Raw genomic sequence first — 13,590 nt, 5'->3', positions numbered from 1 at the left:
AATATGATCATTTAAAAATAAATAAGGAGCATAGGATCTACTTACCTCTTTCATCTAAGATCTTCAGACTTTGTTAGAATAATCAGCTAATCCTATTTAAAACATCAAATCATCATCAATTTCTACTCCATAAATATAATAAGATTAAATCATAAGGAAAGAGGATTGTTGTCCGGATGTGTCGGACCATCCAGATACCAGGGCAATTCAGGATCTCTGATCTGAGGGTCAGATTCAAGTGACTTGATCAAGAAATCGTGAGGCACAGATCGAATTAAAGTCAAGATCAATCAATAGGGTTCTTTAATAAATTTGAAAGATCTTTGATACGATCAGATGAGGTTGACATACAGCACGGATATCAAAGCAACTTCAGATCTTGTTAGAGTCAATATAAGCTTCTAAAAGATGAAGGCATGACTCGATACAGGATTCATAGACTTTTTTTTTAGAGAGAGAAAGTTGGTCATGAGAGAGAAAGTAGAGAGAGAAAATGGAGAGAGAATCTTCGTATTCTTTAAAAATAGCAATCATGATTGAGATCATCAGAGGTCATATCAAGGTGACTTAATATAGATTAACCATGATTGATATTATCAATTTCGAAGAAGGATCGGATCAGGATCTAATCTACTGCACGAATTTCGGAGCAGTCTCAGATCATCATATTTTCATCTTAAGTTTATCCTAGGGTCTGTGATGCAATCAGAGAGAGAATGATCCTAGGGAGACGAAATCCATAATGAGAGAGAAAGATCTAGAGAGAGAAAATAAAAAGAAAATCTAGAGAGAGAAAATATAGAGAGAAGATAGAGAGAGAAAGTCTAATTCTAGAGAGAGAAAGACTTAAGAGAGAGATGAAAAAAACTTTCTCTCACATGTATTTTTTTATTATATATATATATATTCTTTTTCTTTATCTTTTTCTTTTTATTTTTCTTTTTCTTTTTCTTTTTCTTTTTCTTTTTCTTTTTAGAGAGAGACAATAGAGAGAGAGAAAGAGAGAGAAAGAGGGAAAAAGAGGGGAGAGAGAAAAATTTTCTCTTTTCTTATTATTATATTTTCTCTTTTCTTTTTTTGTCTTTTTTTTTCTTTTTCCTTTTTCTTTTCTTTTTCTTTTTCCTTTTTCTTTTCTTTTTCTTTTCTTCTTCTTCCCAGGCTTTTCATTGGGCCGAAACAGGGGACCTTGAGGTCCCCGTGCCTTGATCGGCCGATCACGGCCATCTCATGGCCGGTGGTGGCCGGCGGCAACGGTCGACTCTCCCAGGTTCGGAGAGACCAGGGCCGGCGGTCGGCGTGACCGTCGGCGTCGGAAAATCAGAGGAAAGAGGCGGCGAACAGGGGGTTTCCTTCTCCAACTAAATCCGGCGACATCCGTCGCCGGCCATCGTGTTCACAGGCACGGGAAAGAAGGGAGAGAAGAGAGGGAGAGGAGGGAGACCTTACCACAACCTCCGGTGACCCCCACCGGCGAGAAATCGCGGCGAACACGGGTCGAGGAGTCGCGGCTTCAAACGAGAAAATCGGAGAAAATCTCCGGCAATCGGCGGCGACTGAAGGGTCTACCCATAGAGGAGAGAGGGGGGTTTCTTATAGGGTTCGTCCTAGGGTCTTTTAATGGCCCTAGGACTCCGATTTTTGATCGGAGAAGAGGAAGACTCCGATCGGGAGTCTTCCTGCTCTGTTTATCTCTTCTTCTTTTTTTTTTTTTTCAAACCGGGCTAGTGGGCCGGGCCTTCACATTGTAGGCCAAGGATTTACCCCCCAAGTGATTTTCGCATATCCCTTCGTGCACCTCTCTGAGTGCGTAGTCCGCGTCAGTCGGTCCCAGGCACCTCAGCAAGGGAAGAGAGAATGACCTTTTGTAGAGTCGGTCATCCATCATTACATATTGGGAGGCCGCCCACAGGAGTCGCTTGGCTTCCGCGGGATCTTTAGGGTTGGTGCCGTCGGTCAGATACTGAACGATCGGATCCATCCAGCTTGGCTCGGTCGTCAATTGCAGCACCTCCTCGGCCTTATCGATGCTCGGTTGCTTGAGACTCTCTACAAGTGTCCGACCCAAAGTGTCGTAGGTAGACGTCGCAAGCCTGGAGAGCGCGTCGGCCCGAGCGTTCTCCAACCTGAAAATATAGGAGATCTCGAAATACTTGAGGTGTGCCACGAGATCTCTCACCTTCTGAAAGTATTTTGCCATGGTCGGGTCCCGCACCTCGAATTCGCCTTTAACTTATCCTACGATCAGCTGAGAGTCGAAAAAGACTTTAAGACTGTCGATCCCGAGCTCCCTCACTACTCTCAAGCCGGCGAGGAGTGCCTCGTACTCGGCTTGATTATTGAAGGCTTTGAAGTCGAATCGAAGGACGTACTCGGTAACCACTCCCTCTGAGTTGGTGAGTAGGAACCCGACCCCGCTCCCTCGAGCATTGGAGGCTCCGTCGATGTGCAACACCCAGGTAGACCCAGGGTCAGGTTCGGGGATTGCAGCCTCTTTGGAGCTCCCGCCTTCCGATCCTTGGTCGGTTGTCGGGCACTCCGCAATAAAGTCGGCCAAGACCTGGGCTTTCAGGGCAGGTCGCGGGCGGTACTGAATGTCGAACTCACTCAGCCTCATCGTCCATTTTGCCAGTCGTCCCGATGTATCGGGGTGATGCAAAATTGCCCTCAGGGGCTGGTCAGTAAGGACCACGACAGCGTGCGCTTGGAAATACGGATAGAGTCATTGTGCAGACACGATCAAGGCGAATATCGTTTTCTCCACCCTTGAGTACCGAGCTTCAGCTTCGTGAAGTACCTTGCTGGTGTAGTATATGGGCTGGTGAATTCGGCTCTCGTTCTCCCAGACGAGCACCAAGCTAACCGTCTCTAGGGAGGTCGCCAAATAGAGGTACAGCATTTCTCCGACTTCTGGCTTTACAAGCAGCGGCAGGGAGGCCAGATATCTCTTCAGATCTTCGAAGGTCTACCAGCACTCGTCCGGCCAAGAGAAACCCTTCGCCTGCCTCAGAGTTTTGAAGAACGGGAGGCATCTCTCAACCGACCGAGAGATGAATCGGCTGAGCGTGATGATCCTTTCGTTAAGCTGCTGTACCTCTTTTTGGTGTTCGGATGCCGCATGTTGATGATCGCCTTTATCTTCTCAGGGTTAGCCTCAATTCCTCGTTGAGAAATGAAGAACCCGAGGAACTTTCCGAAGTTACCCCGAAGGCGCACTTAGTCGGATTCAATCTCATTCGATGTCATCGAAGAGTGCGAAGAGTTTCTTCAAGATCTTGGACATGATCTGAAGTCTGCATACTCTTCACCAGCATATCGTCCACGTACACCTCCATGTTGCGTCCGGTTTGATCTTTGAAGACCTTATTGACGAGTCGCTGGTAGGTGGCTCCGATATTTTTCAGTCCGAAGGGTATTACTCTGTAGCAATAAAGGCCCTTAGCGGTCACGAAGGCAGTGTGCTCCTCGTCTTCAGGCGCCATCCGGATCTGATTGTATCTGGCAAAGGTGTCCATGAAGCTGAGCAGTCGATGGCCAGATGTCGCATCTACCAGCTGGTCAATTTTCGAAAGTGGAAAGCTGTCCTTCGAGCAGGCACGATTTAGGTCGGTATAGTCGATGCAGATCCTCCACCTTCCATTGGTTTTTTTCACCATGACAACATTGGCGAGCAAATCGGGGTATGTGGTTTCTCTGACAAAGCCACCTCGAGTAGCTTGTCCACTTCCTCGTCGATGGCCTTCTGTCTTTCAGGAGCAAAAGACCGCTTCTTCTGCCTTACCGGCCTCATTTCAGGGTCGATGTTGAGTCGGTGAGTCATCATCTCTGGGGAGATACCGGACATATCCGCTGCCGACCAAGCGAATATATTGGCATTGGCCTCAACAGCTCTATTAGCTGCCGTTGCTCAGAGTCGGGTAATTGGGATCCGACCCAGACCACTCATTCGGGATTCTCCGCTATCGGGACGGAAACCAGCTGTTCGACCGGTTCGCCCCGTTCTTTCTCTCTCCGTTGGTTCAACTCGTCGGCCGTCAGGGAGTCTTTCACTTCGTTACTTCGAGCAGAGATTTAGAAGCTCGCCGAGCGAGCTGTTGATCCCCACGCATTTCTCTGACTCCATTTTTTGTCAGAACCAAACCAGCAGGTGGTAAGTGAGACTATCGCTCTGAGGGCGTTTAGTCCGGATCTTCCAAGTATGGCATTGTAGGCTGAAGGTACTTAGACGACGCAAAGGTTAGGTGGCGGTGCTTTATCGTGGTTCGGTTCCAGCTGTCATGGAAGAGTAACTTCTCCTTCCACCGTGACGCTTCCTCGGCGAAACCTACCAGGGCGTGGAGATCTTTTGAGCCGATCAATCGACAGTCGCATTCAGGAGAAGGTCGAGTAAAACAAAATATTAGTCGAGCTTCCATTATCAACAAAGATCCTTCTTACATCATAATTTGCTATTATTGCCGAGACAACAACAGCATCGTCATGGGGAGTTTGGATCTCCAGCATCTTCATCTTAAAAGTAATTACATCATCTTGGCTAGTTCTTCGTGACTCCTCTCCGACAGTCATCCCCCGTCCAGTCGTTTGGAGATCATGTTGATGACCCCGACCGTGGGATGATTGTTCGTTGCCTCTTCAGTCGGTTGGGTTCGTCGGTCGGGACGGGTCGAGTCGGCGAGTTCCTTCGAAATTTTTTCGAGATACCCTCGGTGTATGAGGGCCTCGATTTCATCCTTGAGTTGGATGCACTGTTCGGTGTTGTGACCGTGGCCCCGATGAAATCGACAGTATTTTCACCGGTCGAGGCCCTTTGCCTTCAAAGACGGAGGCCGTCGCAGATATTCTTCCCCTTCGATCTCCATCAAAATCTACGCACGAGGAGCAGAGAGAGGGGTATAGGAGTCATACCTGCGACGCATCGACCTCGGACTCTGTCGTCGGGGCAATCTCGGGCCCTATCGCCGAGGTGAGACCTGCTTGTCGGTCGGGGGCCCGCTTGACTCGACGGGAGCCCGACCTTTCCTTCGCTTCTCCTTCGGTCCCTTGGTCTCGGTCAGGCACCGGTCGGAAGCTCCTTCGTCCGCGCGCATGTATTTGTACGCGCGTTCCAGCAGTTCGGCATATATTTGGGGGAGGGTCTTATCTAAGGAGTATGTAAATCGGACCCCCTCAGCCCTCTCTTCATGGCCGAAATAGCCATGTCTTCGTTGAGATCCCGAACCTCAAGCGTGGCCGTGTTGAATCACGTCACGAAGTGTCGGAGCGTCTCATTTTCTCCCTGCTTGAGGGAGAAAAGGCTGTCCGAGGTTCGTGGCGGCTTCCGGCTGGTGCTGAAATGGGCCACAAAGCATTCTCGAGCTGCCCGAAGGAGTGGATGCTTCCTGAGCGGAGCCGAAGTACCAGGTCCTGGCAGCTTTGCGAAGTGTGGCGGGGAAGCCGATGCAGAGGAGGGCATCGGTTACCCCTTGGATCGTCATGAGAGCTTGTAGCTCTCCAGATGGTCAACTGGATCGGTGGAGCCGTCGTAAGGCTCCACATGAGGCATCTTGAACCGACTAGGAATCGGCTCGTTGAGGATAAGTCAGGAGAGAGGTTGGGTGATTTGGAAGTCGACGTCGTTCGAAGACTTCTGTCCGTCCACCTGGAGCTGAGCAAGCGACGGTCGATTTCTTCGAACCTGCGTTCGTAGTCGTCGATCCGTCGGTGTTGGGAGACCCCAGGGGTCGAGTCTCCCGACAAATCTGAGAAGGGGATTGTCTGCGGCCGCTTCTCCTTCTCGCTCGCTCCAGCTGGGAAGGAGAGGGTCGCCGAGACCAGTGGGTGTCACACCGTGGCCGCCTCTCTCCTTCTCGGTGGGAGTGCTGGGACGGCTGCTCCTGGGGGAGACGGAGACCGACGCGGACGTCGGCGGCTGCTCCTGGACGGCATCGGGTGCGCCGTCGGTTGCTCCGCCGGTGCGTGCGGCAACCAGGTTGGTTGCTGTTGAAGGCCTTTGACCGCATCCGTCAGCACAGTCATCTGCCGCACGATCGCCACGATCTGCGCCTCCGTGGTCACTACAGGATGCGGAGAGCTGGGTTCCACCATGGAGGGTGGAGGAGAGTCTTCTGCCCAGCGAGAAGAGTGCCTCACCGATCCGGTGGCCCTCGATCGCTGAGCCCTGGTTCTTGTCATCTCAAAAGAATTTTTCAAACTCTGTGGAGGTCGTGATCTACGCCCCCTACCTGGCGCGCCAAATCTGTTGCGGCCAATCCCCTCGTCGCCTGATCGTCGGGAACGAGCACCTACAAGAGAAGTCCACACTAATCGGAGATGCCTCCGGCGGGGACCCTCCGACGGTCAAGTCAGAGAGGAGACTAGGCAACAGTATAAAAGAATCAGGGGCTCAGCGGGGAGAAAGAGAGAGAGAGTCCACGAACTTCAAAAGAACCTCCTTGCACTGTTGCCCTCCCCATCTTTATAGTAGAGCGCGGCGTGGTCCCGCCATTAATGGCGCAGACAACCGGGGAGTTGTCAAATCGTCGGGGGCTGTCAGAGTCGCCGCGGCCGGACAAATCGCCGTGGACTGTCAAATCACTGGGACTGACCTATGTCATAGGCAGGACGATGTCCCCAGGGCGGCCACGTCGCATGTCCTTGTCAGGACAGCAGTCCATAACAGTCGTACGGCATTTGGGAGAGCCAACCGACCATACATCGGTATTCGGCTGCGGGGCGTCGGGTGAAGATTCGGGAACACCGTCGGTTAGTCTGGCGTATTGCCGGAGTTGGACGTCAGCTGCCACCCTCGACAGTGAGTCGGTGATTTGGGCTCCACTGCTTGGCTAATCGGGAACAGAAGGGGCCTGCCCGACCGACACACCTTCGGCCAGATAATGTCGGTAGCTACTGTCGCAATCGTCGGTCGGCGCTGTCGGTAGAGTCGGACGTCGTCGGACAGGTCCGATGATGAGTCGACATAAAGGGGTCGGTCGGTATATCCAACATATATGGTATAAGATCTCTATCTTGACAAAAATAACTTAGACATTCGAATTGGAATCAATAACTCAACGAACTTGTATAAACAATAATAACGAGCATTCTTGGGAAGCTAAATATGTATGTATTTATGTATTTGAGACAAAGGAACCATAGTTGGATTCTCTCTCTGAAACACATCCTGGCGCGTGTGACATCTTTCCAAGTAAAGCTAGTTAGGTCCAAATCTTATGGGCGAGCCGAATATGTCAAGCCATTTTCATCGAGTTGTGTAGGGCTGTATCGTTGCTAGACTGGACCCACCTGGACAAAGTGCTTCAGAGCCATCTTAACCTACCAGCTGCAAAAAGATGGCTACCAGCTACGATACTAAATTGGATTAATCTGAGATGTTAAGATTGGGATACGAGGTTTCAAGTAGGTGCACTTGTGCAATTCCGACTTGATAGGCTAAAGATGCAGCTAAATGAAACGGAAACATGTTATACAGAATACAGATAAATATAAACATCATATTTCATTATTTATTGGGTCGGGTTGGGCCTGCTCGGGTCAAATTCACGTAGGGTTAGGATTGAGTTGAAGCAAGTCTAATATCAATCTGGGTTCGACCCAACTGAGATGAGTGTTGAGATTTTGAACTCAAGCCCAGTCTAGCTTTACAAAACCTTGGGCCATTCGAATCCAATGAGCGATTTGGGCTGGTTGGGTTTGGGTTGAGCTCAGCACAAGTACACAAGTAGCACCCTTGCAGCCCGCACTCTACTCTATATGGGCAGCCCAGGAGTGTTATTTCATGCCAAATGTTGTGTTTGCCAGGGCCAAGTCAGGCCCAATTAGAACACCCATCCGCATATTCTATGATCCCCACGCCCCCCGCGCCCTTTCTCTCTATCTCATCTTCCTTTCATGATTATTACAAATAGGACTCTCATCACAATTTTCGTTCTTCTATGTGCAGCCAAACATGTGCGGGCCCAACGAACAACCTTTTTGTCATTGTTTATGCAGGACAATATACACTCCTATGAACCACCAAAGACTCTTTATGCTATCTGGACTCTTAACATGGTCTCGACAAAAAAACAAAAAAAAAAACAAAAACAAAACTACTTCTCATCCGGTGATACAACTTTGTACCTAGAAGATAGAAAGAGCTTTTAGAATCCCATAAAATAAACAACTACGATCCTACGATATTATGAGATCTCTAACAAATGCTACGTAATGTCCCATTTCCGAACCGGATTCGGTTTTCATCGATCAGGTTGCCTGCCTCTCAGATTCTCCTCTAATCCATTCTACATCACTTCCCTCTACTCGAGTAAAACTCGTGCAGGAGTTTGGTGCTGCGGGCGCTTACTCTGTTAGACAAGGATATATTTATATAGATCTCACACGTTAGGTATTTGATATGATCATATCTCCTGCAAGGTCAATAATATAGATATTGTTATTGATTTTCTTTATAGTATTCGATGGAGCAATTTTCTTAATAATTTGTTAAGAGTGAAGATGAGACTTGAATCTAAATCTCTCATGTTGATATATGTAAAGGCTTTACCAACTTAACTTGCCGGCACCCTCAATATTGAAGTCATATGGCTAATAAATACAGTAATTATGATACACCATACCTTTCTTGCAGATAATTGAATTTTGAAGAGCATGCAGAAAAGTTGAAATAATGTCCTCATGTACATCGTTGCCCACAACCTAACAAACAATGAATTTATCCAACTCATGGTAAATTCATCAAAATATCCAGGATGAGTGACTGGACGAAGACCATAAAGCATTTTGTTTTAGACTAATAACAGTCGCATGTTTAAGCTAGTAATCTATCTTGATATCTTAATATCAGCTACTAAAATGTTATTCCATGGACAGCAGTCGCATGAAACATGTCCATTAATTGAAGTTTTCCATTTTCTGTTTCCACTCTCTACAAATTAAAAAATAAAACGAAAGCAACCCTCCCCCAGAAAACTGAGAGACACAACAATGGTTTCAATATATTTGCCACGACTTGATGAGAAACATGTGATATGTGAGGTTTAGAAGCTAGAACATTGGCATCTGCATAAACTAGCATGCAATCAACGCTGCAATCCGAAATTTCGTAGTCAAAAGTACAGATATTTCTCATCTTCATGAGCACCAACAAACAGCATGCACGCAGCCTCCCTACATAATACAAGCGAGATTCATTCACAAAGTTGGCAGTAAATACCAAGTTACCTCTGCTTCCTGCACCAAACGCAAAGAAAACCATCCGAGGCCAATCTGCATCACTATTTAATGCTCACCACCACCCGTCCACATCAAAGCTTCCAGGACTGCCGTTTCCCGCATTTCTCTATGGACCCCCCACGAAATTGAAATGGACGGTTCGGATTCTCCGCCTACTCGGCTCGCCTTTTCTCACCACCCGACAAAAAGCGCCATCCCGGAGAAGCCGCCGTGTTTCCCGTCACCTCCGGTTGGATCTCGTTTACCGACCACCGTCTCCCGACTTCACAACCGTCCACGCGGATGAGAGAGCTCGAAACTCTCCCCTTTTTTGCTGCAACCTACATCCCCTCGTGCAAGGGTCCTCGCGAGTCCCCAGACCGGCGGTAACGTGAGGAGGTCCATCACGTGACGCTACTCAAGATCCCGTGGTACTTGCCACTTCCACGTACCACTGGAATCTTTCAAAAAGATCCACCCGCCTCCCTCCGTGGCGTCCTCTTGGGAAATAATCATTGGATCCGTGGGCATTTCCGTCAGAAGAAAATTCTTCAGAAGCTAGTTGGTGGACCTGGAGCCATTCTCTCTGCTCCCGAGCCACCGCGCCGTGCGCTTCGCCGCAAATGCCAACCACCTCCTCATCGTCCTCTCCTCCTCCTCCCCCCACCGCGCGCAGCCGCCGCTGCGAGATCGGGTCGGGAGCCGGCTAATCCCCGTGATCTCCGATGCGCATCGCGCGCTAATTACGTCCCCGCCCCCGCCCAACGAGGAGCCGGAGACCCGGCCCGCCCGGGACGCGGAGAACCTTCCGCTATCGGTTATGATCATCTCCGAGCGCAGAAACAGCAGATCCGACGGTCGAAGCTCGCTCCATCTTTCCTGCATCACGTCACCGCCTGAGACAACGATTCGGTGACTGCACCGCCGCTCGAACTCCTCCCTGTCCGCCGGCAAGAGAAGCCCGTCCTTTCGGACCTTCCCCCTTGTTGCTTCGAAGCCGCCCGCAGCAGCGCCGCCGCGTGCGGATGCGGCATCCGCCGACCTCCGATTGGCGGGGTCCGCCCGGTGGACGACGATCTGGACGGAGTTGCTGCACTTCTCCCCGGCGGAGGAGTGCCGGCCGGAGATCCGCCGGCCGAAGGGGTTCGGGATCGCGGCCGCCGCTTCACCGGCTGCCTTGCTGTCTCGCGGCGACTTGTGCCCGCCTGCCGCGGAGGGATGGTCGGGATCCGGCAGGTGGCGGGGCTCGGGGACGAGGAGGACGTCCTCTGGGTCGACGCGAACGCGGCAGAGTGGGCAGGTGGAGTGGGCGTCCAGCCAGGTGTCGACGCACTCGACGTGGAAGGCGTGGCGGCACTTTGGAAGAAGCCGGAGCACCTCCGCCGGCTCGAACCGGTTCAAGCACACCGCGCACTCCAGTCCCTCTTTCTGGCCACGGAGCGAGCCGAACCGAAACACCGGCAGCGATTCCACCACCGCCCGCTCCACCCCTGAGTTCCGCCGCTCGACGGCGGCCGAAAATCCCGACGCACCGCCGCCGCCATAGCCGGCGGAGGCCCGCTTGCAGTGTTTGGCATAAAGGAGGAGGAGGAAAGTGAGGGAGAACATGGCGGTAAGGACGCCGACGATGATGGCGATGCTGGGCCGGAAGGGGGTGACGGAGGACGATCTGGCGGACGGCGGAGAAGGGAAGGGGGAAGGGCCGGTGGTGGCGATGGAGTCCGCCGAAGCGGTGGCGGCCGGAGAGCTGGCGACCACCGCTAGGAGAAGACGAGGCACGTGGGAGAAGCAGAGCCCCAGGTTCCAGTAGATACCCATATCCCCTGCTTCTCTCTCACAAAAGCGGATGGAGTTGGACACGGGGTTTTATAGGGGGCGGTGTCTGGTTTCCGGCTGTGAGGTCCGGAGGACAAAAGCTTGACCCTCGCCACCCAATGGTGGTGCGGTTTTCTTCTTCCCTTTCTTTGTTATATTTCTTTTCGCGGTGAGGATAGGAGAATGGTACGCCGCGGCTTGTAACGGTTTGCGGGAAGTAGAGGGAAGGAAGGGGAAGCGGGGGAGGTCCCTGAGAATCTGGTGACCGCCACCTCCGATGTCGCGGCACCGCCACCTGATAGGAAGCAGGCGTCTGGAAAACAGAACCTCGGTTTCGAGCATTTAACGGCATTTAAGAATAAGGCGAGCAGGAATTTCATCTTTTTGGTCTGGGTTTCTGCATAAATTACTAATCGGCCCGCGGTTGAATGGCTGGGGATGGTGATGGGTGGGAAGGGTAGATTGGGAATGGAAGTGAGCGAATGGAGTTTCGAGGAGGAACGAAGCGCTCGCTGGCTTATTAAATGATGCCTTAAAATTGGAACAGGTTTAAAAGCAGGCTAACAGAGCACGTGAACGTCTCCATTATGACGTGGAGTTATAGCACACACCTGGCTGCCATCTCGTTGATTTCAAGGCGCACTCTCCGCTCTTGGAGTTAATCTCTTACACTTTGCCAGCTAAGTCTGAAGGTGGAGGGCTAAATAGCTATAGCTAAGATGGATTCACCTACAGAATCACCTACAAATGATGAGTGGTCCCTTTCGCTTCTGCGCTTCAAACTTGGAAACAATATGCCGCAAGGTCATGGCATTTAATTTAACTTTCACCAACCAATGCATTTTTAGTGTTTTTTTTTTTTTTGGTAAGAATGCATTTTTTGTGTTCGACGTAACTTAGACTTACATATATATCGAGTGCTATGGCTTCAATAAGCAATCTCGGATGTTTTCAATGATCACACACAAAAGAATGGTAAGTGAGCATGAACTGGGGAATTTTCTGTAGTTAATTACTCTTTCGTGACTATGGTCCACCCGTTGCACCTGCAGTCCATGTAATTCTGTCTCCATTCAACTTTAGTTGCCAGGTCCCTATTGAGTTTTAGTGGCCGGATATTTCCTAAACGCGAGCCATGAAAGCTTTTCCAAAGAGGTATAGGTGCTTCGATTTTTAAAAAAAAAATGATGCAATAAAATGCATCTCACAGTAACTTACGCAGGAGGCAGCAGTGTCATGAAATGTTACTTGATACAGTAAGGTAAGGTAGCAAAATGCCATACTCTATATGTATCTTTTTTCTTGATATCTTCGTTCGTTTTTAGACTTTGAACGCCGGTCATCATTCAAATCCAATACAGCATACATTTTTCTGCGAGGTGAGTGAGGTAGAAAAGACTGAAGGATGAGTCCTGCAAACAAACGTACTGCTCTTTTTTTTTTTTGAAAAGAGGAAAATTTCATTACCAGAGATAACAGTGTACAGGAAATAAAAACCCAATCCAAGTTCCATAGAGGAGAACTTCCAAAACCCAAAACCTGTTTACAACCTAGGGAAGTATGAAAATCTTCTAAGCATGGATTTTCCCCTAAAAAGGTACATGTGAATTGAGTCTACTCGATCTCGATCGAGCAACTGTCTAATCTAAAGCCCACTTGGATCATCAATCATCAAGAGAAAATCCATTGGCCAGGAAATTATGGTAGATGAGAAAGTGAGAGAGCCACATCTAGGGTCAGGAGAAAGAAGGGAAAGACGGGCCTGGCTCTAAATTCCATATGAAATGGTAGTTTTTAAATAACCACTACTTTCTACCACCAAAGAAGAAGAAGAAGATAGAAAGAAAGAAAAAGAAAAGAAAAGAAAAAGATTGCACTGGCTATAGAGTTTATTTTCACTGTTAGAGCCAACGTTATATAGCTGGCTGAATTATGTGGATTATGCATTGAAGCCTAAAAAGTTGCATGTATTTATATGTTATTTGGATAGTGATTGAGAAAAATTATATAACCATCCTAGATCTTTTGGTCCTGCATAAATATCAAAGATTTACTCAATGCATAACTGATATAAAAGTAAATATATGCACGTACGGATCCTCACATACTCTATTTAAGTAATGGCATCGTCACCAAGATAAGGGTCCAAATCTATTCTAATCTTATCACAAGTATTATAAATTCAATTATAAACATCATAATCAATCTATGGTTAGTTCCAATAGGCTCGTGCTATAGTACCCCTAGTTCATAGGCTATGAGGCTGGGTCTATTTTGATACAATTTGTAACAATACAAAAAAAAACTTGTCAGAATGTATAATTTGAATCTTTTGGTCCTATATAAATAGAGAAAGTCATGAAGATATGAAATCACCATAAAAAGATAGATATTGTTGGAAATATCTATCAATATATATTATAAGAAGGGAGGGTGGCTTAATTTGTTATCCTTTGTACCATGCAGATATGGATATTTGACTATCTCCACGTGGACAAGATTTCTACGCCTTTCCTCTATTACCAGGTATTGGGAGGATTCTACATCCTTAATTGCAATCCAAAGTTC

The 13,590-nt window shown here is 48.8% G+C and overlaps 1 protein-coding gene across 1 annotated transcript; it reads right to left on the bottom strand.

Moving 5' to 3' along the window:
- Window positions 1-8,900: 8,900 nt before the first annotated feature.
- LOC105050820 (RING-H2 finger protein ATL43) lies at window positions 8,901-11,879 on the bottom strand. Its single transcript, XM_010930991.4, has one exon. The coding sequence runs from the start codon at window positions 11,023-11,025 to the stop codon at window positions 9,766-9,768; it is 1,260 nt and encodes a 419-aa protein (XP_010929293.1). The 5' UTR covers window positions 11,026-11,879; the 3' UTR covers window positions 8,901-9,765.
- Between the last annotated feature and the right edge of the window lie 1,711 nt (window positions 11,880-13,590).

Source organism: Elaeis guineensis, chromosome 8 (genome assembly GCF_000442705.2).
Source record: "Elaeis guineensis isolate ETL-2024a chromosome 8, EG11, whole genome shotgun sequence".
NCBI classification, from domain to species: Eukaryota; Viridiplantae; Streptophyta; class Magnoliopsida; order Arecales; family Arecaceae; genus Elaeis; species Elaeis guineensis.
Note: the sequence above shows the minus strand (reverse complement) of the source record. Positions and strands in the feature narration are given on the sequence as shown.

Coding starts and splice junctions, on each gene's coding strand:
- LOC105050820 (XM_010930991.4), bottom strand. CDS start 11,025: ATGGGTATCTACTGGAACCTGGGGCTCTGCTTCTCCCACGTGCCTCGT.